The sequence below is a fragment of the Zootoca vivipara genome, chromosome 1 (assembly GCF_965207765.1).
Source record: "Zootoca vivipara chromosome 1, rZooViv2.hap1.1, whole genome shotgun sequence".
In the NCBI taxonomy this organism is placed as follows: domain Eukaryota; kingdom Metazoa; phylum Chordata; class Lepidosauria; order Squamata; family Lacertidae; genus Zootoca; species Zootoca vivipara.
Genome location: NC_142582.1, coordinates 15,906,913 through 15,931,824, shown reverse-complemented (window position 1 = coordinate 15,931,824; position 24,912 = coordinate 15,906,913). Strand labels below are relative to the sequence as shown.

The 24,912-nt window shown below is 43.5% G+C and overlaps 3 protein-coding genes across 3 annotated transcripts; all 3 read left to right on the top strand.

Annotated features, from left to right (window-relative positions):
* The first annotated feature begins 5,292 nt into the window (after positions 1-5,292).
* On the top strand, positions 5,293-19,732 carry ASDURF (ASNSD1 upstream open reading frame). The gene is made up of 5 exons (XM_060281330.2): positions 5,293-5,360; positions 6,951-7,133; positions 17,092-17,145; positions 17,890-17,965; positions 19,173-19,732. Exons 2-5 carry the CDS (start codon positions 7,065-7,067, stop codon positions 19,241-19,243), a joined length of 270 nt encoding a protein of 89 aa, XP_060137313.1. The 5' UTR covers positions 5,293-5,360; positions 6,951-7,064; the 3' UTR covers positions 19,244-19,732.
* Positions 9,036-10,751, top strand: LOC148687488 (uncharacterized). Its single transcript, XM_088674946.1, has one exon. It carries the CDS (start codon positions 9,654-9,656, stop codon positions 10,749-10,751), a length of 1,098 nt encoding a protein of 365 aa, XP_088531072.1. The 5' UTR covers positions 9,036-9,653.
* ASNSD1 (asparagine synthetase domain containing 1) lies at positions 19,270-24,268 on the top strand. Its single transcript, XM_035135899.3, has 3 exons — positions 19,270-20,733; positions 21,663-21,844; positions 23,704-24,268. The coding sequence occupies exons 1-3, from the start codon at positions 19,270-19,272 to the stop codon at positions 23,957-23,959; spliced, it is 1,902 nt and encodes a 633-aa protein (XP_034991790.3). The 3' UTR covers positions 23,960-24,268.
* The last annotated feature ends 644 nt before the right edge of the window (positions 24,269-24,912 follow it).

The following is a 24,912-nucleotide window of genomic DNA, read 5'->3' as shown; positions in this document are numbered from 1 at the left end:
TATGATTAGTCAGGGAGATGGAGCCCATTTCGGACAGCAGATTCAGCGTACCATCAAAGGACAACAAGTGGTCAGTTGTTTAATTGATTTGTTTATTTATACCACCAAGCAGGATGCCATTAGGGTTTTATTTTTATTTCCCCCACAGGCACCAAAACATCCTCAGGATATGAAACCTCACTATAAGACATAGCCAGCCGCCTCGTACCAGGTCAGAACATTGGTCCATCAACACAACAGTCTTTACAGAACTGACAGCAGCTCTTCATACAGCCCTACCTGGACCCAGAGATGTCAACCTGAAGATGCTGAATATAAGACTTGAGACCTTTCCTGTTGCAATGTAGATGCTCTAGTGTAGAGGTTCTACAGTCCTGTTCTTAAAGTGGTTCAACATACAGCACCAAAGTCTTTGTTTTCTCTGTTTTGCCTGAAGTTAAAATGTCTGAGTCAAGTGCTTAAATGGCAAAGTAAGGTCCATTATAGAATTTAAAACGAATTAAAGTCCTTCCTATCAGAAAGGCAAATAATCCCTTGCAAATGTGGCATGGAAACGTGTTTCTTTGCTGAGATGTTTTCTTCCGCTTGACTCAAATAGATGTGTTATTGTGAAGTTGATTTTATCAGATCAACAACTAGTCACTGAATCATGCGCTGTTCAGTTTACAAAAAAAGCTCTTAACGGTATTAGATTTATTTACAAAGCTCCTGCAGCCTGAGAGAAAATAAAATCTAAACAGTCATCTACACTTAATTCCAGTTGTGAATAACATTGTCAGAAGACAACAAAGGGTATAAATTAATCATGCTATTTTTCTTACTCCGATTGCATAATTTCAGCAACCTGGTTCAATGTTGAACTAGTAAACTACCAGCTTTTAAAATAAGTATTTTAACTTTTTGACTGCTTTGAGTGACTCTTGAAAGTATTTGCTAAGTTTTTAGATTTAAACATCATTTTCTAATTTGCAACATGAGAAGAAATTGTGTAGTTGTGTGAAAATCAACTATTCATCTGATTTGTTTTCTTTGATGCTTTACATGCCATTTTTGTTTTATTTCTGTATACTGTTTGTTCAATAAAGCTGGGGGTGGGTGGGTACAATCCATTAAATGGCCGCTGTTTGCTTAATAATGCAGAACCCAGCCTTATTTTACATCCTTTTTAAGTATGCTTGTTATTGCTATTTATGCTGGGTTTTGTTTTTTGTTTTTTTGAAAACCAGAAAGGCAAGGTTCTTTTTTCTTTTTAAAAATAATTTATTTGGTTTTTCAGATTAAAATTTTACTGTCATATATCCAACATCCAACATAGAAACAAGATTCCAAAGAATCTCCTGGACTTCCCTTTTCTCCTTTGTGGGTCCTATCGTTAATCATTTCCTCCTGCATCTTTTATAATAATCCCAATCTTTTACCTCTCCATTGTGTCCAGAATTCACCATTAAACTACAAGTGTTATTCCATTCCTACTAACGATTTTAACTGTTTACAACGGTTTTTAAAATAAATTATAAATTCCCCTCATTCCTTATTAAAATTTTGGTCTTCCTGATTTCTGATTCTTCCGGTCATTTTAGCCATTTCAGCATGATGATCCATCAACTTGATATGCCGTTCTTCTCTGGTAGGGACTTTATCTTCTTTCCATCTCTGGGGCAATAACGTCAGCGCAGCCGTGGTCACATACATAGTCTTTTCTGCTCCTTTGGGATTTTGGCCCCTAGAACTCCTAAAAGAAAGGCTTCAGGGGGTTTTAGACATTAATTCAAGCTTTGTCTTTGTCTTCTAACTAACTTTGAGTTGATTTGTCACCTGGCACAGGGTCTTTGATTTCTCAATGGCTCATTATCTTTCCTTTAAAATAAAAAAATTCCTACAGTAGCACCTTAAAGACCAACTAAGTTTTTATTTTGGTATGAGCTTTCGTGTGCATGCACACTTCTTCAGATACACTTCTTCAGATAGTATCTGAAGAAGTGTGCATGCACACGAAAGCTCATACCAAAATAAAAACTTAGTTGGTCTTTAAGGTGCTACTGTAGGAATTTTTTTATTTTACTTCGATCCAGACCAACACGGCTACCTACCTGTAACCATATCTTTCCTTTGTTCTCTTAAAGGCCCATTTCCCTGAACACAGAGAGCTCGGTCCAGAGATTAGGAGTCTAGCATCCAGTTTAACTCCCCAAGCCTTCCGAATTCTAACACCTACTGGACCCAGGAATTTAGGAGAGTCTGCTGGCACCCACAAACTCATAGCAATGAAAAAAAGGAGGGGGGGGGACTAAGTCCCATCCCACTGCTAAAAAAAAAACCAATCGAAAGAGGATTAAGCTCAGTCGCCACAGAATGTTGACTGACTGTTGAGGGACACAAGAAAACCAGAGGGTGGAGGAAGAATGGACAGGGTTGGCAGCATCCTGAACAGGGGCTAATTATGCTGCATTGCAACATTAAAAACCTCATGTTGTTAAGTTTGCGATACTTCGGAGTGTTGATGGAGTGGTTTTCATGTAGGTCTTATTGGACTTTTACATGTGGTATGTTGCCTCCAAGAATGCAGTCTACTGACATTCCAGGAATCATGTTGAATTGTCATTAGTTCTAACAAAATAAAAAAATTCCTTCAGTAGCACCTTAAAGACCAACTAAGTTTTTATTTTGGTATGAGCTTTCGTGTACATGCACACTTCGTCAGATACACTGAAACAGAATCCACCAGACCCTTATGTATATTCAGAGGGTGGGGGTGGGGGTGGGGGGTGATGGGCTGATAGGAGTGGTAAACCTGTTGATGACTGTTAACGACTGTTAACGACTGCAATTGGTCTTGCAGGAAAAAGCAAGGGCTGAGGTGCTAAAGAAAGCTTGATCATGTATAATGAGATAAGAATCCAGTGTCCTTATTCAGACCAGGTCTCTCCATGGTTTTAAGCTTTGTAATGAGTTGCAATTCAGCAACTTCTCTTTCCAGTCTGTTTCTGAAATTTTTCTGTAATAAAACAGCTGCTTTGAGATCTTGTATAGAATGTCCTGGGAGATTGAAGTGTTCTCCTACTGGTTTCTCTGTCTTGTGGTTCCTGATGTCAGATTTGTGTCCATTTATCCTTTGGCGTAGGGTTTGGCCTGTTTGTCCAATATAGAGAGCTGAAGGGCACTGTTGGCATTTGATGGCATACACAATGTTAGAAGATGAGCAATTAAATAGTCCTGAGATGGTATGTTGGATGTTGTTGGGGCCAGTAATGGTGTGTGTGTGTGTGTGTGTGTGTGTGCGTGCGTGCGTGTGTAATTTATCTAGTACCATTAATGTGCAGGGAACTGTATAGGCTGACAACAAAAGACAGATCCTTTTTCTGAGAAATACACTCACTCACACTCACACAAACATATATAGCTTTCTTTTTCAGTGCAATCAAAGTTTCCCTTGATGCACAGATGCAAGCACTCCCCAAAAAGGGGACATGCAGCAAGTTTCAGGGCTACGCTGCAAATAAGCAGTAATTACTTGCTAAAAAAGAAAACCCAGATTTGTGCGATTTGGGGACAGTGTTTCGCTCCCAGCCTTGAAGCCCCACCCACCCATCATGGCTTCGTTGCAAAGATCTCCAAGAACTTCAAGACCAGCCATAAGAGCTGAAATTTGAAGAGATGACCACACACAAAAACACCATTAGAGAAAAGAAACAGGTCAAGTATTCTACCTGAAGTATGAGTTACACGGGCGAAGAGGCAAACGATTTAGAGGCTGCGTGTTTCCCTTGAAGGGAAGAGAGCAGCAGAACTTATTCACTCTGCGTCAGAAAAAACTCAAAAGCTTTCCTGTTTCTAGGTATGCCTGTGCACAGCTCTAAAGCTGGCAGCCTGACATGATCCCAAGGCGTCCACTAGACGGCACTGCACACTATTAAGAGACAGCTAGGGATTCCTGAGCTAACTTTTTAAGGGTGGTTGGAAAAGGACTTCTGCTAGCTAATTATCCCACTCCCCAAATGCTGATAAAGAGAATGCCATTAAAACCAATTACCGTAGGCACTTTAGTAGTCCTAGTCTCTTTAATGATTCTTGACATCTTATTTGTAAAGTGACTCCCAAGGGTCAACTAGTCCAGCCTCCTGCAACGCAGGGAATGTTTTGCCCGACGTGGGAATCTTTTGCGGAACAGAACCCCTGTTGAAACACAGCAGCTGCCTCCTATTTGTAATTTCCAGAAAATAATTAAAAACCATTTCCTTCCAACAAACTTTTTTCAGCTGGACTGGGGAAGAGTGAGTCTCTGCCTCGGGTGTTTATCTGTATTGTTCCTAAACTTATTTTTAGGTGTTTTATTGCATGTTTGTAAATTGCCTCGAAATGTATATGAAGTGTGATTTATTAATATTCCAACCCCCCCTCCCCGCTTTCTTTCAAGTGGTAAGCCGGTGTTTGGCTGTACCATTTCAGACCACAGGGGACACGCAAAATGCTTCACACAGAATTCTAGGTGTTAGGGAGAAGGGTTTCTGCTCAGCCAGGAGGTTCAAAATATTGTTCGTACTTTATCTTTGAATTATGGTGGCTACCTTCACCGAACAAAACAGCCCACCCGCCACAACGCGTTGCGTTGCTCAAGCCTCGGGGTGGTCAGATTAAGCCTCTTCAATCTCAGGGTCGTGGGTTCGAGCACCACGTCAAGCAAAGGATTCCTGCATTGCAGGGGGTGGGACCAGATGAGCCTCGCCGTGGTCTCTTTCCAACTTTTACGATTCCATGAAATGTAGGGGAATCGTCACCTTACAGCCACCTCGAACAGCGGCTGTTTGGGATTTGCGGCCCCTGCCCACCCAAAATAGTCCCTCGCACGAAAGCACACCGAGGCTAGAGCAACAAACGAATCCGTTTTTTAAACAAAGCGAAATCTGGAGCGCAGCAGCGTCAGCCACCGATTTGCATGCAAAACGCGCCGGGGTTTGTTCCAGTAGGAAAATCAACCCAATGTAAACGGCAGCCTGCAAGCCGGCCACATTGCAAGCCAGGATTCCTTGCAATCATCCATCTACTGGTAAGTCTTATAAACTGGTCCCCCCTCTCCAACCAGCCTGCCTCTTCCTAGCTCCGTTTCGTGCGTAAAAGCGCAGCGACCCTCTGCAATCCTTCCTTCCGTTTGCATATTTTCCCCCTCCCCAGCTCTTGAGCCGACTTAAGCCGTCTTCATTGGTTCTCCAACACGCCCGTCATCCCGCCGACCCAATCGGAGGAACCACCGTGATTGACCCACCCTGCTTCCGAGCCCAAGGAAAGAAGCGCGTCACTGTGGGCGGAGAAGGTCGTTGGATGGCGGAAGAAGTGGAGCGCTGGGTACTCTGCACGTGTGAAATGTAAGGTGCCCGTGGGGAAACCCTAGGGAGGTCTCAGACAACCCTGAGCTCGTTGGATCAGATTCTGAGTTAAAGTGGGACTTGTTCCCTAGTTAACTGTGCGCAATAGGTTTGCAGCCATAGACATCAGAATCATTTGATGTTGTGATGGCTGCTGCCTCCAGCGCTCCACCCACCTGCCAAAGGCATCCGGGTTTTCCAGTGGGTTACCCTAGTTCTGCCGTCTGAGGCAGCTGCTTCAGTGTGCCTCATGGGAGGGCCGGCCCTGTGATGGAGTCAGGAAGCGTTCTGGGGTTTTAGCCTGGGAGGGGAGGTGGAAAATGTATATTCACCCTGAAGGACCTTCTCTACTGCCATCATTCTGCCCGGACACTGAGGTCCAACTCCGAGGGCCTTCTGGTGGTTCCCTCACTGCGAGAAGTGAAACTACAGGGAATCAGGCGGAGGGCCTCCTTGGTAGTGGCACCCAATCTTGTGGAACACCCTCCCATCAGATGTCAAGGAAATAAATAACTAAACAACTTTTAGAAGACATCTAAAGCAGCCCTGTTCAGGAGGGTTTTCAATGGTGGATGTTTTGTTGTGTTTTTAATATTTTGTTTGGGAGCCACCCAGAGTGGCTGGGGCAATTCAGTCAGATGGGCGGCATATAAATCATAAAATCGTTGTTATTATTCAGAGAGTTACATTTCCTTACTTTGAACCATGTGCCAAAAGGGTGTCATTTTCCACAGATCCAGCTTGTATAAATGGACTGGGGTGGTGGTGTCTATTTTTGAATGTATGAAAGGGAGCCTTAGCCCATTTCCACCATAAACTTTTTCCTCCTACTTAATACGGTATCAGCAACAGACTTTGGGCGTTCAAATTTCAGCAGCACCCTGTGCGATGCCAAAATTTGGTGCTCCCTGCCCTCACTTTCTCTTCTACATTATTGCTGCAGTGCTCCCCCTCCCCCTTGGCTTGGTGCTCAGTGCTGGTGAACCAGTCACACTCCCCTAAATCTGCCTCTGTTAATCTAGTGCAGAGTTCCCCATACTTGGGCCGCTAGCTGTTTTTGGACTACAACCCCCATTATCCCTAGTGGTCAGGAATGATGGGAATTGTAGTCCAAAAACAGCTGAAGCCCTTGTTTTGGAAACTGTGATCTCATAGCATGAGTGCCTCTTTCATCCCGTCCTTCTAGTTTAAATTTATCTTGTGTTAGTTGGCGAACTTGCACTGGCTTTACTTCCCCTCAGAAGTGGAGTGACCGTGTTTACATGGACTCCCTGCCACCCCTTAAGGAGGCAGGAGGGGAAGAAGTGGGGCTGAGGCAGCAGCGAGGTCACTGCAGTTCAGACGCCCCTTTTGGTGAACCATAGTGACAGTGGTGAGGGGAACTCTGGTAACCCATCTCCCCATCCCACTGTGGGAGGCATTGTGACTCTTGAGTTGCTGTGATTCACAGGTGTGAAGAGCGCTGTGGTGTTCAGGTCTTGCTTGTGGGCTCCCTACAGGAATCTTTCTGGCCACTGTGAGAACAGGATGCTAGACTACATGGGCCTCTGGCCTGATCCTAAAGCTTCCTCCCCCCCCCTTTTCCTTCAGATCTCATGATCCTGGCTGGTTTCGAGGCGTGATTTTCATCTGTCGAAAAAGCAACTGCTGATCACACCGAAAAAGAAGTGCGGGTGGCCTTTGAATAGCACGTACTTGCAGCAAATGTCGAGCCAAATACCGCAAAAGGCAGAGGAGATGAAGCTGTATGAGAAAGAGGAGCTCAACAGAAAGGTGAATGGGAAAGGCATAACCTTGACAGAGAGAGATGATGCATCCAACACTTTGGTTTATTATGGAATCGGTGCTGTTCATGGATGCAAGTGGGGTTTGGAGATGTGGGTTGTTGTTGTTGTTTTGGTTTTTATTCATTTATTTGCAACATCCACCTAATATTGCCCTCACCCAAAGGCCAAACTGTGGTTTTTCCCGATTAATCAGGATTTAGCATTTCCATTGTTGCTGTGTTTTGTTTTTTGTTTTGTTTTTTTGCTGCTGTTTTGTAACTTACTGGAATGTCTATGCAAATGGTAAGATTAAATGGGGAAATAATGAGGGGCAGCATTTTTCATGAAGACAGTGTTGTGTGGTTGTTGCGTAAAACTTGCATGCAGCTGGGGACTTCCGACGAGGAAAAATGGTGGGCGCCACGGCGCCACGGAGCTCCTGAAGGCGGCCGAAGTGTTTGCGCTGCCCAAACGGCTCCTGAGCCGCCGAGATCGCCGCTGCTGTCGCGTGAGTGCCGAGGGGTGTCCAGTGGACTGGCCGAGAGATCGCCCCCCCACTCTAGCGCACGCGGCAGATTAAAATCGAGGGCGCCCGACCGACCGTCAACTGTTAATTAGGTGGAACCCCAGAGCCCAGAGGCCTGGGATTTCCCACCTTGCGACACGCCGGGACCTCAAACAGAAAAGAAAAGAAAAGGAGCCATTAACAGCCCCGACCTTTTTGCTGTCGCTGCCGCCACCACTGCCATCGCGCTAGATCTGAAGAGGGAGAAGAGCCCCTTGGAAAGTGGAGCCCCGGACCTGCCATCCTTCCTCCCTGCTGCTGCTGCGCTGCCGCACCGAGGTCGCCCAGCTGCTCGGAGCCCCGGGTCCGGGGAGACCCAAGGGCTAGCGGGGGGTGCGGGGGGAAGGAGAGAGGTCCTAACATAGCTGTCCCGTCGCCGAGCAGCCGCCGCTACCGCCGCTACAGCTGCCGATACCCGGGAGAGGTAGGACGGACTGAGGCCGCGAGGTGACACGCAACTAGGCCTAGGCCCGACCTGAGCCCACTTTCCCGCCGTCTAGCGTGCCAGGAGCCCAGAGGGAGGCCCATTGGAAAGGCCTCGATTTTCCTATATTTTTCAATATATTTTTTTTTCCTCTCTCTCTATATATAATATATATATAGTATTGTTTTTTTTTTAACAATATATATATATATAATAATAATAATTTATTTTATTTTTTGATTGAATTATTTTTTTAAAAATTTTTTTTTTAAAAAAAGATAAATAAATAAATATTTTTTTTTCCTAGATTTTATTTGTAATATATATTTAAATATTTTTATAAGTTATATATATACTTCTCTTTTCTCCTTTTTCCCCTTTTTATAAAAAATTTTTCCCCTATAAAAATAATAAATAGAAATATATATTTTTTCCTTCTCTTCCCCCCTTTTTTTAAAAAAAAATATATTATTATTATTAATAATAATTTATTTAATTGTTTTCTTTAACCTATATCTTAGTATTATTACCATTTACCCCCTCCACCTTCCACCCACTCTTTGCATACACTTCAATCCTTTAAAAAATAACAAAACAAAGACAATACCAACGTCTTCTCCCCCCCCAAGTTCCCAGTCCTTTTACTACGTTTTTACCTTTTTAAAGCTGTTGTTCTACCCTTCCTAACCTTTTTTACCTTAGCTTCATATTATTCCTTCTTCTTCACTGCATAATACTCCTTAAAACCCTCCCCAGACACTTAACCCTCCCTACATAGCCTCTCCTTATTTTTACCTTCCATTCCACTTGTTACTTCCCACCTCCACCTTTGTCTTCTGTTCTTTCTCTCTCTTTCCTTTTCGGTCCCTTCTCCCCCCCCCTTTTCTTTTCTTTTCTTTTCTTTTTTTCTTTTTAAATCGAACCCCTCCATCTAGTCTGTTTATCAACTTGTCTCCAATAGGGAAACCTTTCCTCCCATCTATCACCTCCCTCTACAACAAACACCCCTATTTTACCTTTATCTTATTCCCCTCATTCCAATACATAAACCTTCCCCTTAAACCCCTTCCCAGTCACTCAATTTCCCCTTTAATCATCTCTTCCCTATCTCCCCCTCCTACCTCACTTCTCACCCCCCCCCCACCCCTACTCTTGTTTTATACCTTCTTTGCTTGCTGGAGTGCTCTTTTGCTCGTCTCTGAATTGAACCCCCCCCCCTTTTCTTCTTTTTTCTTTCTTTTCCCCACCTGTTTGTTTGTCTGCTCTCACCTGTTTTTTGTTTTTTGTTTTTTGTCTATCTGTCCATTGGTCTACCCGCCTCTCTGAGTACCTGACCACCGCTTTGACAGCACTGTTGAGGCGAACACGACAACCTCAGAGAAGTCTTTATAACATTGCCAAGGCATGACACAAATGATTGCCTAAACTGAACGCTCTGCAGAAGCCACCAGTCAACAACGCCTGATTAATCCATTATCCAACACCCAGAAATCATCATCGCCATAACTTCTAATCGCAACACGTCCCACTCCAAGAGAATGCCAAACAAACCTCAAACCAAAAACGTCAAGGAGATGAAGGTGTCACCAACTAAAAAGATGACAAAAAACACTGAGACCGCAACACCTCCTCAAAATGATGAAATATTACAACACCTAAGAGAAATGGAAGAGAGGATGACAAGTAAATTGGAAGCTGCAGTGGAAAACGCAACGACCCCTATACAGCTACTAATCAGCAATCTTACCTCCAGAGTGGAAGCTCTAGAAAAGAAGAATCAACTGCAAGAAAGAACAATAGAGCAATACCGGGATGAAACCACACGCATGAATGAGAAATTGTGCGAACTGGAAAGAGAAAACGAAGAACTGAGAATTAAACAAGCAGACATCGAAGACCGAAACAGACGCTGCAATATCCGCTTCCGCAACTTCCCAGAAAAAGCTGAGGAGAAAAGCCCAGCAGACCTAATTGTGAGCTGGTTGAAAGATACAATCCCAAATCTGACACTCGAGGTATCCGATCTGGAAAGGGCACACAGAGCTCTAAAACCTCTGCCAAAACCTGGTGCCCACCCAAGAGACATCATAGTGTGCTTTTCACGCTACAGAAAAAAGGAGGAGATATGGAACAGCCTCAGGAACTCAACCAACCTCCGATACAAAGACAATTCCATATTGGTCCTGCAAGATCTATCCCAGGACACCCTAAATCGGAGGAAAAGCCTACGTCCGTACACTCAGCTTCTTCAGCAGAAAGGGATTCGGTACCGTTGGGGCTTTCCCTTCCGTCTCATCGTGGCAACCGATACAACGCAATACATGGCTACCAACGAAACGGAAACCCAACAACTATTGAGGAACCTTGGGCTCGACCCTCCATCGAACCAGCAACAGAAAGACTTACCAAGTGACAGCCGAGATCAAGAAAATGGAACAACAGTACATGAATGGATGGAAGTAAAGAGGGGAAAGAGACAACAGAAGCAATACGTCAAGACTCGCCGATTCAATCATCTACCATCGCGCACAAAATCATTCTACCGAACATTCTCCACAGGACGCCAAACCATGATCAACCGACCCAAAACATCACTGAAGAACAACCCTACAACAACAACAACCACAGCTAAATGAGGCAACCGGAAAACATCTCGAACTGCAAGACTGGTGATTCCCCTCCCCCCCTACCCCCTCCCCATAGGCCTTGAACATAACTAACATCATCAATATCCCACCCAACACCACCCCTCCATAGAACCTACCCCCATCCCAACCCCACCCCAACACCAGTCCAGATAACCTCAATCACATTCCCCATCAACCACAACTTATATCTCCAGTATCCCTTTCATACCAAACAAGAGAAAAACAACTCCCCCAACATCCATAACACAACTCACTATCAGGCTAAAACATGATACCTATTCAACAACATGGTGGCACCAGAGCGCGCCAACACATACACACACTCTAACACATCAGTGATGTTGCTATTAACATTGGCAACATTGCTCACGAACCTTATACCTGACGCTACCATTATAAAACCACTCTACACCGTCTCGCTGATCACCCCCTGTCACAAACGACAAAGGGGAAGGCCTGTCCTTGAGTACAGCCCTTCACATCAGCCGAGACCAAGGACCAACCGGCTAATCGCCAAAAGGTCCAAAATACCCCAAACGAACACCTATATAACTACATATAGGAAACCCTCTATAACTTACCTCCCACTTTTTAACCCGATTCTAATTCTGATCCCATTGAACCCCCACCTGCCACATCATAAGTCAGCGCAACTCCAATGGTTCAATACACGACACGAAGTGAGGGACATAGGACAACCCAAACGGGTTGGCAAGGAACCATCCTACAGAATAAATAAACAAGATGGCTAGCTTAAAAGCAATCACACTAAATGTGAGGGGGCTGGGAAACCCAATCAAGAGAAAACGTATCACCTCATACATAAATACCATGAAACCACACATCACCTTCCTACAAGAAATACACAACCCACCCAAAGGGAACAAACTCCTGAATGACCCTCGTTTTAGTCAACAATGGGTAGCACAAGGCTCAGGAAAGGCCCGCGGAGTAGCTGTAATAATTAGTAGGGACTTAAATTTCAACGCCACAACAGTCCTAAAGGACAAAAAAGGTAGATTCATTTTCATTAAAGGAATACTAGATGGCAAAATTAAACTGACAATCGGCTCATTATATGGCCCTAACTCGAGACAACTTGAATTCTTTCAAAAAACACTAAACAAGTTCCTTTCTTTCTCTGAGGGGGAAGCAATTCTAGGAGGCGACCTTAACTTAAATATTAAGGGCATAACTCTGGAAAACACACATCCTGTAAACTCACAGGCAACCCTCCTCAACCCTCCCTCCCAAACAACTAAGGCTTCTTACAAGTTACTAAAAATGTTAAAAAACAGGGGTCTTTATGACATTTGGGGCGAACACAACCCGGGAGACATCACCCACACATTCCAGTCCGGACGTCATGGTACAACGTCCAGACTGGACAGCATCCTGCTCACACAGGGTCTGATCCCCTTGGTAGAATCAACAAACATAGGCAGCATCAAAATCACAGATCATGCCCCAGTAGAAGTCACTGTTAAAATAGGTGAAGAAACGCAAACTACTCCATCATGGTCTTTCAGTCCCATTCTAACCACAAACACCCAAATTAGAGCAAGTATCACAAAAACTCTCCAAAACTATTTTAAGGAGAATGATGTAGACAATATAAATACCCCCCTCTTATGGGACGCTATGAAAGCGGTGACCAGAGGAGTTTGCATAAAAGAGAAAGCACTCCTTAAAAAACAAACCTCTTCAAAAATTAACAAAATAGAACAAGACATCACTGCCCTCTCATCACGTTACAAACAAACAGGTTCCAAAAAACTACTTAAACTTCTAGAACAAAAGAGAAGAGAATTAGACTCCTTAGAAATCAACAAAACAATGATCAATATTTTATATTCTAAACAGCGCTTCTATGAGTATGGAGGGAAAAACTCCAGACTATTAGCAAATAGATGCAGGAAAAAAGCACTTAAAACAAGAATACACTGCATCGCCAAAAAAGACGGCAACGTGACATTTTCCCCGAAAGAAATAACCTCTGAATTTGCAGAATTCTACTCCAATCTGTACACTTCTCACAACCCAACTGAGGAGGGAATTAGAAAATTCCTGGCAGAACTGACCATGCCCACCTTAACCAACGAGGAACAGGAATTTATGGACAGCCCTATCACCCCTGAGGAAATAGATACGGTCCTTAAAAACTTGAAACCACATAAAGCCCCGGGCCCAGACGGCTTCACGGCAGAATTCTATAAAAAATTCAAAGAACCCCTGATGCCCTACATGATACGCCTATTCAATGATATCATGAAAGGGGGGCTCATTCCCAAAACATGGAATCAATCTAAAATAGTCTCCATCCCAAAACCATTAAAGGACAACCTCAAAGTAGAATCTTACCGCCCAATTTCATTAATAAATCAGGATTACAAGATATTCACATCAATATTGGCCAATCGTTTAAAAATCTTTCTAGGCAATTTAATAGTCCCAGACCAGACTGGCTTCGTCCCTGGTCGCAATATTACAGACCCCATCAGGAAACTACTAAACTTAATCAACCACAGTAAGGCAACTAAACTTCCACTGACAGTTATGTCCCTAGATATCCTCAAAGCTTTTGATTGCTTGGAGTGGAAATACTTATTAGCAGTACTAACTAACATGAAATTTGGCCCCAACTTCCTACAAATCCTCAAACAAATATATTCCCAAGCCTCAGCAAAATGCAGAATTAATAATATGGACTCAAACACCATAGCAATTCAAAGAGGCACAAAACAAGGATGCCCGCTGTCTCCATTCCTATTCATCCTAGCTTTGGAGCCCCTAGCAATCCGAATCCGAGCAGCCACAGACATCAAGGGAGTGGAAATAAAAGGCAAAAATTATAAATTAGGGCTCTTTGCAGATGACCTGATGGTCACAACATCAGACCCATTAAATACAGCAACCTCCCTAATCAGAGAACTCAACACATTTGCAATGGTGTCGGGCCTACAGGTAAACTTTGGAAAATCAGAAGCCATGTGCTTCAACACCCCTCCCCATATCCAAAAAGAACTTACTAATATCACCAAAATAAAACTTTGTCATACCAAATTCAGATATCTAGGGGTACAAATAACCAAGAACCTCAATAAATTATACCTCCATAATTACAAGCCCATGTGGCGACAAATAAACAAAGACCTAAAGAAATGGGACAGTATGAGTTTCACTCTTTCAGACAGAATAGCCATCGTCAAAATGGTCACCCTCCCAAAACTGACATACTTATTCCAAACCCTCCCAATCTGGATCCCCCCAACCCAACTTCGCAAATGGCAGGGAAAATTACATTCTTTTATTTTCTCACATAAAAAACCAAGGATTGGCACCAAATACCTTCACCTCCCCACCTCAGTAGGAGGATGGGGAATCCCCAACATAGAAACATACTACAACGCCAACCAAATACGCCATATAATCCCATATATACTACAAGACGAGACAAAACAATGGGTACATCTGGAGAGGGACTCAATTGAAAATATCTGCACCACAGCATATCCATTTCTCCCAAACAAATTAAGGAAGATTCCCACAACACTCAACAGATACACACAAACCATGTTCAAAGCATGGAAAGCAGAAACTAGTAAACTATCTCCATCCCCATCCCCATTAATTCCCCTGGCTTACCATCCCTTGTTCCATCATGCAGCACAAAACCTCCAGATGAAGACCTGGCAAACCAAAGGTTTACATCGCTTAATAGACTTTTATAAAGACAACAAACCTTTGTCACCACAAGAAATACAGGACAAACTAGAAGACATCCCAATGTCCTGGTTAGCACAACATCAACTACATGCCTTTCTGAACAACCCAACTGTAAAACCAGCAGCAACTAGACCCCTGACAGCTTTCGAAAGCCTCCTCCAATTGCCAAAAGGACACGGAAAAGGGATGGTATCTGCAATTTACAAGATACTGATTCAGAATCCCATAGATCCCCTGGACAAGATAAAACGACAATGGGAGGATGACATAGGATATGAAATCAACCCTACCCAATGGACTAAAATGTGGTCGAAACCCCCTTTCAAATCTATATCAATGAAAAGAAAAGAACTCTCATTGAAACTAACTCACAGATGGTACCTGACTCCACGAAAATTATCACTAATACGATCAGGAATCTCATCAAAATGTTGGAGAGGATGCACTTCCACAGGCACGTACCTCCACATGTGGTGGGAGTGCCCTAAAATTCAATCATTCTGGAAGACATCCATGCAAGAAATTTGTAACATAACTAAGCAAGTGCTAGAAATTACCCCAGAATTGGTTTTACTAAATATCTTTCAAGATAACAACGCTCACGCAAATCATAAAGAACTTATAATCCATCTGTTGTCAGCAACCAGAAGCATCATAGCCAGGCACTGGAGGGACTTATCGGGAGTGGGCTTGGACCAATGGTACCAAGTTGTATGGGAAACAGCCCTGCTAGAAAAACTGACCAGTAAGCTGAAACTGACACGGGGACAAACAGAAGAAGACACCTTCACCCCAGTATGGTTCCCCTTCATCACTTATACAACCCAACAGGACAATGACAAACACTTACCGTCAGCATACAAATCAATATGGCTAACTTGATCAAAACACCCTCCCTCCCCACTCACGCAAGAAATTAAGGATCATCACAGCCAACCATAAACAAACAACCACATTCTAAGACACATCCTGACCTCTCTCACCAACAAAGAAGCACGAACAAACAACAGAGAACCTGCACAAACGACGCTGACGCCGAACCCCTACACATATCAAGAAAAACAGAAACATCGGCAATCCACCACACCCAACTCCCCATCCCACCTACCTCTTTCCCCCCCTTTCCCCCCTTCCTCATAATGTCTCAACAAGTTAAAAATTGATGTGTAAAAATGATGCATGAAAAAAAAAAAAACCGAGACATTGCACTACCTTTGTAATCTAAGAAAATCTTTAATAAAAATAATTATAAAAAAAAAAAACTTGCATGCAGCTTCATTTCATGCCTTCTGTAACAACCATGTTCTTTATAAATATATCGTGGCAATCTTCTATTGTCAGGTGGGCAGCTCCAATGGTCAGCTACCTCAGCTTGTATGAAAATGGCTTGATACAGTATATGGGTGCAATATTTGGGTTCTGCTGTTTCTCTGTACATGGTTGATGTTATATCGTTAGTGGAAAACAATAACAGTTCTTTTTACAAAATAAAACTTGTATGCATGAGCAGGGTTCGAAACTCCTATTGTTTTGGACGCATTTTGTAACAGGGAAGTTCATTAGCGCAAGCAGTTTCTGAGCTCTGGGCGCAGTTCTGCACCTAAGATTTCAGATTAAAACTGCGCAGTGGAAGAAAAGGAGGACCTTTTTCTGCCTCCCCACTTTCAGCTACTGTCTGTCGACTGGAGAAGAGACCCTCTTAAGAATATTAGGGGGGTGGACAGGAGAAGGACTAGACCATGTGAAAAATGGACATAATATTTTAACTGCAGTTCATTCATTTTCAGCTTTGTAAGCGCACCTAGACATTCTGTTGTTGCGCCCATAATTTAGGTTTAAGGTGCCTCTTAGCTCCTAGCTTTCATATCTCAGTTTCTAACATTGTGCATGAGCAGCACCAAGTCCATGGGAAACTGCCGCACAGAGGCACCCTAAATTGTTGCTGTGCTTGCATTGTTTCTGGTGGAAGAATCTTGAGCAAGCCTTAAGCTCTGCTATCAAGAGAGAGATAAAAGAACTTGCCGTGACATTTTAACATCGTGATGTCAACAGTTCATTATCTTACAACTGAAACCCTAAACACACTTATTAGAAAGAAAGCTCTATTGTACACAGTGGGATTTACTTCTGAGGAAACATGGACTTGTGCCATCCTGTTGATGCAACAACCATGTCTTGCAAATCATGAGAGTCTAATTAATGGAGTTGTTAATTCTCAAGGCATAGCTGTTGCCTTCAACACAGAAACACACATCAATGAAGCAGAATTCCACGTTGCTTCTTCCCATTAATGCTGTAATGAAACTCAAAAGTGTGCCTTCAAGGCCAGCCACATGCTGTATCATCTCAATTTATATTCTTGAAAGGGCTACTCTTAACAACTTTTAAAAATGTCTCTTCAGAATTAAAATGTGTAACCACAGTGTGTGTTGTTGTTTTTTACTTGTAGCCCCTTACTTGGTGTCATAATTTAAATTGTTGTTTGGCATGTTAAATTCCTTTTTTGGATACTGTGCTCCTGTAATGTCCAAGTGTATTGGCGGTATTGAATTTAGCAGCGGAACTTTTGCATTTTCTCAGTTTCTTTTCCCTCTTTTTGCAGATTAAAGAGCAAAAAGTTGTAGTCGATGAAGTTTCCAACTTGAAGAAGAACCGGGTAATTCCGTTTGATAAATTATGACTAACTATATATGAAGAAACCAAGGGAGCTGTGGGGAAAGTGGTGTCCAGATTGGCACATAACTGCAGCAGTGCACAGAGTAAACTGAGTTGTGATAGCTTTGGTACCTTCCACTTGCCTTTTGTTCTGAAAGATATGTATTAAAAGGTAATGGGACCTCTGACCGTTAAGTCCAGCCGCTAACGACTCTGGGGTTGCGGTGCTCATCTCGCTGGCTGAGGGAGCCGACGTTTGTCCGCAGACAGTTTTTCCGGGTCATGTGGCCAGCATGACTAAGCCGCTTCTGGAGAACCAGAGCAGCGCACAGAAATGCTGTTTACCTTCCCACCGGAGCGGTACCTATTTATCTACTTGCGCTTGATGTGCTTTCGAACTGCTAGGTTGGCAGGAGCTGGGACCGAACAACGGGAGCTCACCCCATCGCGGGGATTCGAACAGCCGACCTTCTGATCGGCAAGCCCTAGGCTCTGTGGTTTAACCCACAGCGCCACCCGTGCTATGTATTCTGCTTATAGACTTATAATCTAGTAAGATACCCCCCTCCCTGAAAAAGGGAGAGAGAAATAAGGTGATTTCTGAATTTTTTAATTTGGGTGCAACCAGATTTTTTTTTAATTGTAATTTAAGATCAAAATTCAAAAACAATAATAAAAACCTCAGAAATAAGAACACTTTTTTTCCAGTGTAGTTAAACCTACTTGTTTTCTTCTTGTTTTGCAGAAAGTTTACAGGCAGCAGCCCAACAGCAACATATTTTTTCTAGCAGACAGAACCCAAACACTATCCGAATGCAAAAGTATGTTCCTTGGCTCTCTTAATTTTTTATTTGTGATTGGCTGTAGAGAAGTTGTGTGATGTTACATAGTATGGATTTTACATGGTATTACACTTGTACAGATAGTGTTCCTTTATATATACCCAATTATGTCCTTAATATAAGTAATCATCATCATCACTAGAATGTAGGCAACCCTCCAGAAATCTAGTGCTATGGAGCCTGTGTTTCATGAACCAGTTAGGAATTTTTGGTCCTTGGACCCATATAAAGTGTGTCGCATGATGGTGGGAAGCATATCACTAGTCTGAAAATAGCCAAGGATAGATAGATAGATAGTTAGATAGATATATGCGTAGGTAGGTAGGTAGATGATAGATAGACAGATCAGAAAGCTCAGGTTTACTGAGGATCAAAGTTGTATATTTACAAGGTTTCTGATACTAAGAAGGAAAGAAGATTGAAATATTCTTCATATGTGGTTGAGATTAAGGTTAAATCAATTAGAATGATGTTTAAATGTAGATTCAAGAAGCTAGCTTACCTCAACAAAATATACAGGGTGAATTGATGGATGGGTTTTGTTATAAAATGTAAATTCTTATTTAAAAGAAGCTACTGTCTTCATATCAGTTTTTAGCATGGGGATGTGATCATAAATCCTCTGAAAGGAGTTCATTAGTGAAATACAAAAAATAACAGTATTCGGAATATAGCAGGCTTAGATATTGCTGTTGCTAAACTTTACAGAAATGAAATTAAACAGCTATATCTCTGGTGGGAAAAAATGCTATGTCCTGTTTTCCTATCCTCTTTTTTATTATTATTCATACCTTTCCCACATGTTCAAAAGGGTTCTGTAACCCACAGCTTTGAGTTTTCAGGTTCTGGTGCACATGGCCATAAGAATACCAGCAGAATGAGTCTTTTGTTGCAACTATTGTGTTTCCTTCCCTGCTATTAGCTGGGACATAGATTACATATTGGCACCCCACTTTCCCTGCTCCTGCCCAGTCCATTTGTTTGGAGGAGTTGTTCCCCTACTTGTTATTGCAGATTTCTGGATCATGGCCGCAGTTAAAAGTGTACATTTTAAATTTGGGCAATACCGGTAATTGGACTTCTAGAGCATGCAAGTTATGGACTGCTTAGAATACTTCACAACACTTTTATTTTGCAGTTTTTAACTGATGTGCTAAATACAGGTTTTCCTTTTTTTTTTTTACAGACACATTAGATGAACTGAAGAAGGCGCATCAGGAAATGGAAAATTCGGAGAAAGTAAAAATCAAGAAATAAGCGAAAACATCAAACACGCATTTAAAATGTGTGGAATTTGCTGTGTGGTCAGCTTGTCTGTACGTCCCCCTGACAGCTGTTTCTTGAAAGAGGATATTTTATGTAATCTTAGGAGAAGAGGACCCAATAGTAGTCAACAACTGATAAAGACTGTCCCCCAATTTCCATATCACTGCTTATTTTCTGGCCACGTGCTTCACTTAAGGGGACAGTTGACTCCACAGCCTGTGGAAGATCCTACGAGTGGCAATGTGTTTCTTTGGAATGGAGAAATCTTCAGCGGAGTTCCCGTAACGGATGAAGAGAATGACACTCAGGTTATTTTTCGGCAACTTTGCTCGTGCCGTCGTGAATCGGATGTTTTGTCTCTGTTAGCTTCCATTCAGGGTCCATGGTCTTTTGTTTTTTATCAAGCCTCAGAGCATTGCTTGTGGTTCGGCAGAGACTTCTTTGGCCGCCGCAGTCTGCTGTGGCAGTTCAGTAAAGAGGTAGACAAAGTTCTTACTCTTTCTTCCGTAAGTGCCGTCTCTGGTAATCCGTGGCAGGAAGTTCCGGCATCGGGAATCTTCAGATTGGATCTCAAGGCCTGCGCTGCATCTGAAGCGGTGACTTTAACGCTGTATCCTTGGAAATACCCTTCCAGACAGAATGCTACCGAGAAAGCAGGCCTTGGTGACTTAAATATGGTTTCCAAAGATTTCTCAAGTTACGTGTCTCTTGTGGTGAATGAATCAAACACGTTGGTAGCGCCTGTCATTCCGTTAAATAAGGAGACCCTTAACACACAGGAGGAGTCCTGGTTATTTGATTTTACCAACAATGTAGCAGATGTGGAAGTTCTGCAGATGTTTCTTGCAGATCGCCATAAAAAGGAACTAGTTTGCCAGTTCATTGACGTGTTGAGTAGAGCAGTCGAGAGACGAGTTTTATGTCTGGCTAGAGAGGCCGATCATTTAAGAGGAGAAATGTCAGGAGCAGCTCCGAGGAAACCCCACGTTGCGGTGCTATTTTCTGGCGGCATTGATTCCATTCTCATAGCTGCCCTTGCTGACAGGCACGTTCCTTCGGAAGAACCCATTGATCTTCTCAATGTGGCCTTCAAGGTAACAGACCAAGGAAGGCAAAGCAGTTCCACCAAGAAACATAGCAAGGAACAGAAACAGTCACCCCCTAGTCAGGGATGTTTCAATGACAAAGGGATTGTGAAGAGTAGCTCTTCGTCACCTTTTAACGTGCCTGACAGAATTACCGGCAAGGCAGGGCTGGAAGAACTGAAAACCATCAGTCCTTCCAGATCGTGGAATTTCGTGGAAATCAACGTTACGCTTGAGGAGTTAAAAGCAATGAGACGACAACACATAAGTCATTTAGTTTATCCATTGAGCACTGTTCTGGATGATAGCATTGGTTGTGCTGTGTGGTTTGCTTCCAGAGGAGAAGGCCTGATTACCAGCCAGGGAGATATAAGACCATATAAAAGCATTGCGAAGGTATGAAGCTAGCTATCGATTTATGACTTAACGACTCTCACGCACATGTATTTTTACTCCATAGTTGGTATTGGAATCCTGAGCCTACAAGGGAGTAAGCCCTGCTTAAACTGCAGGCATAACTCTGCAGTCCCTTTCTATTTTATTAGCTCTTTTGCCACACACACGAAGCTGAATATGCACACGTTAAATGCATGTAAGTTGCGGGCTTACTGTCAGTGATAGAAACAGAGATATGAAAGTTAGGAGCTAAATGGCACCTTAAACCCGTTATGTGGACAACAACGGAATGTCTAGGCATGGTTTTTTATAACAAGAATACAAGCTGAAAAGGAATGAACTGCCGTTAAAATAATTATGTTCGTTTTTCACATGGTCAAGCCCTTCTCCTGCCCACCCCCTACTATTCTTAAGAGGGTCTGTTCTCCAGTCTTCAGAGAGTAGCTGGAAGGGGGGAGGCAGAAAAAGGTCCTTTCTTTCCAGTCTGCAGTTTTAATCTGAAATCTTAGGTGCAGTACTGTGCCCAAAGCTCAGAAACTGCTTGCGCTAATGAAATTCCCAGTTGCGAAATGCGCCTAGAGCAATGGGAGTTTTGAACACCGCTTACTGTATTTTTTTTTTGTAACAATGACGGCTCTATGATTTAAATGGGATTAAAATCTGGCACAGCCGTAATAGTCACCTTCTGCATGTTTCCAGCTGAATAAAATGCAATTCTGCTCCTGTCTAAATAGACCGCCAGTTCATTGGAACAGAATTGAACCTCATAAAACTCTTATTTGTAGCTCCCTTATCTAAATAGTTTAATTTGGATGTCGCTATAATTAGATTTACCAAAGTAAATGCAAAATATTGCGGAGTAAAAGTGTTTTAGGGTACAGCTGGTTAAGTTAATAAATGCTAAGACTGCAAATTGTGCTCTGTTGCAGGTTGTACTTACTGGAATTGGAGCAGATGAGCAGCTTGCCGGCTATTCTAGGCACCGGGCTTGCTTTGAAAAACATGGTTTGGAGGGATTGAATGAAGAACTGGAAATGGAACTGGGGCGAATTTCATCTAGGAACCTTGGCAGAGATGATAGAGTTATTGGGGATCATGGCAAAGAAGCTAGGTAAGCCTTTTGGAGGGCGATGTTACTGGGCTATTTCTTTTAAAATCATCATAACTGAGGATATTTCGTTAGCATCATTACTTCATTCAAGTGCAGCAAGTTGGAGTGATGATGATGATGATTTTTTAAATTTCTATACTGCCCTTCATCTGAGGATCACAAGGCGGTTTTCAATATAAAAAGACCAAAAATACATGCCGTAATAGCAAACAAAATCAATACCCCACCCCCACCGGTCTAAAAGGCCATTGATTGTTTAATTAGCCAAAGGTCTGGGAGAAGAGGAATGTTTCTGCCTGGCACCTAAATATATGCAGGAACTTGTGGTGCTGTGATCTAAACCACTGAGCCTCTTGGGCTTGCCGATTGGAAGGTCAGCGGTTCGAATCCCCACAGCGGAGTGAGCTTCTGTTGCTGTGTCCCAGCTCCTACCAACCTAGCAGTTCAAAAGCATGGCAGCGCAAGTAGATAAATAGGTACCGCTGCAGCAGGAAGGTAAACGGCATTCACATGCGCTCTGGCACTTGTCACGGTGTCCCGTTGCGCCAGAAGTGGTTTAGTCATGCTGGCCACATGACCCGGAAAAGCTGTCTGCGGACAAACGCCGGCTTCCTGGGCCTGAAGCAAGATGAGCGGTGCACCCCATGGTCAAGTTTGACTGGACTTTTACCTTTACCAAATATATGCAGTGAGGGCACCGGCTGAACCTCCCTCGGGAGAGCATTCCACAGACAGGGAGCCACCACAGAAAAAGCCTGTTCTCATGTTGCCGCCCTCCAGACCTCTTGTGGAGGAGGCACACGAAGATTGCAGGGTCTGGGTCAGTTCATATGGGGAGAGGTATCCTGAGCCGTTTAAGGCTTTATAGGTCAAAACCAGCACTCTTAATTGAACCCAGAAACTTATTGGCAGCCTGTTCAGACCAGGATCTGTGTAACCATCTTGCCCTGTTGAGCAACCTGGCTGCAGAATTCTGAAGTTTCCGATCCATCTTCAGAGGCAGCACCACGTATAATGTGTTGCAGTAATCTATCCTGATCGATGGTGCTGTATCTCATTGATGCTACCTGAGCCTCAAGCAACAGAATCCAGACGTACCCCCAAACTGCGGACCGGCTCCTTCAGATGCCATGTAACCCCATCAAGAGCAGGCAATCTCCCATACATCCGGTCTAAGGAACCGCCCACTCACAGTGCCTCTGTCTTATCTGGATTGACCTTCAGTTTACACATCTCAGAGGGATGTGTCTCTCCACAGTTTCCCACAGTATCCTTGTCTAGCTCTGAGCTGCTTGGTTTTTTTTATATAGGTGTATGTAAACCACTGAGCCTCTTGGGCTAAACCACTGAGCCTCTTGGGCTTGCCGATCAGAAGGTCGGCGGTTCGAATCCCCACGACGGAGTGAGTTCCTGTTGCTCGGTCCCAGCTCCTGCCACCTAGCAGTTCGAAAGCACGCCAAAAAGTGCAAGTAGATAAATAGGTACCGCTCCGGCGGGAAGGTAAATGGCGTTTCCGTGCGCTGCTCTGGTTTCGGTGTTCCGTTGCGCCAGAAGCAGCTTAGTCATGCTGGCCACATGACCCGGAAATACTCTCTGCAGACAAACGCCAGCTCCCTCGGCCTGTAAAGCGAGATGAGCGTCACAACCCCAGAGTCGTCTGTGACTGGACTTAACTGTCAGGGGTCCTTTACCTGTATGAATAGTTCACACATACGGATATTTATAGGAAACTACTAATTAGCTCTGATTGTAACCGCCAAATAAGTTGATTCAAGGATTTTTCCAAAAATATTCTTTGCAATTTATTTTTGAATTCTCTTTAAAAATAAATTTTGCTTGGCGTTCTTTTTTCGTTCTAGGTTTCCATTTCTTGATGAAGAAGTAGTATCTTTTCTCAATTCTCTTCCCATTTGGGAGAAAGCAAACTTGACTCTACGTCGAGGCATCGGGGAGAAATTGCTTCTGCGCCTGGCAGCAGCTGAGCTTGGCTTTACAGCCTCGTCGGTCCTGCCAAAGAGGGCCATGCAGTTTGGTTCCAGGATTGCAAAAATGGAAAACAGCAGCGAAAAGGCATCTGACAAATGCACAAGACTCCAGTCACTTCCAGTCGAGTAGCTGCGTACAGGATTCTGGGAAGCCTGTTACGAACTCAATCACACAGTAGTCACAATCCAGGAAATTCCAGATGCAGCCAAGGCAGTGGTTCAGTGTGCTCAGCACTGGGACTTACTTTTGAGTTAATGTGTGCAGGATCAGTGCTAGAGATCACCGCTGAGAACAAATGTATGGAGTCACAACCCACGACGTTCTGTTGGCTTCAGTGGAACATCGTCATGACTAGCTAGCTAGATGGTCCCTGGTTTGTTCTGAAAGATGTTTCTGTCTCATGAACGTGAAAGAAAATAAAGGGTTTTTTAAAAAGTCTCGGACTCTGTATATTCGTTCATGTAGTCGTACAGCTTAGCCAAGGGCATCGAAGCAGACACTCGAGTAGATTCCACAAAGGGAACCAGCAAGTAGTTGAAAGGTTATAGAGCTGCTCTGTGTGTGCAAACAGTTTAAGCTGTACACTTGTAAAAAAAAAAAGTGTTATACAATGCCATTGTTATTAGCTCGCAAGTATCTCTCCATAAGGAGCCATTGGTCAATGCTGGCTCTGTACACTTGTACAGTTATTCCCAGTGAACATTTTTTTTTGTTCCTGCATAATATGTCTTTCATATAGAGCAGAGGATTTAACCTTTTTGAGTCCACGGCTCCCTTGACTGGCTGGCAGCCTCTCACCCTTTTTCAAACACCCTTGTGGAGTGTTCACTCAGCCTCCTCTCCCCTCTCCTTGGGGGTCCTCCGGGCAGCTGCTGTTGTTGTCCCTAGTCTCTGAGCTGCCCCCCACCCCCGCTCCAAAGAGAGGTGCCAGGGCTGCTGCAACAAACAGCTGTGCAAGCCTTTGGGAGGCAGAAATGCAAGAGGTCATCAGAGAAGGGAGAGGCCAGTGTTGCCTGCGGGACCCTGACCATCCTTCAAGGCACCCCAGGGTGCCATGGCACACTGGTTGAAAACCACTGGCA

Excerpts from the sequence above, each read along its gene's own strand:
- ASDURF (XM_060281330.2), top strand. The coding sequence starts at position 7,065 with ATGTCGAGCCAAATACCGCAAAAGGCAGAGGAGATGAAGCTGTATGAG. Across the intron at positions 7,134-17,091 it reads AAGAGGAGCTCAACAGAAAG|ATTAAAGAGCAAAAAGTTGT; the intron begins GTGAATGGGAAA and ends CTCTTTTTGCAG. Across the intron at positions 17,966-19,172 it reads AACACTATCCGAATGCAAAA|ACACATTAGATGAACTGAAG; the intron begins GTATGTTCCTTG and ends TTTTTTTTACAG.
- LOC148687488 (XM_088674946.1), top strand. The coding sequence starts at position 9,654 with ATGCCAAACAAACCTCAAACCAAAAACGTCAAGGAGATGAAGGTGTCA.
- ASNSD1 (XM_035135899.3), top strand. The coding sequence starts at position 19,270 with ATGTGTGGAATTTGCTGTGTGGTCAGCTTGTCTGTACGTCCCCCTGAC. Across the intron at positions 20,734-21,662 it reads CATATAAAAGCATTGCGAAG|GTTGTACTTACTGGAATTGG; the intron begins GTATGAAGCTAG and ends GCTCTGTTGCAG. Across the intron at positions 21,845-23,703 it reads GATCATGGCAAAGAAGCTAG|GTTTCCATTTCTTGATGAAG; the intron begins GTAAGCCTTTTG and ends TTTTCGTTCTAG.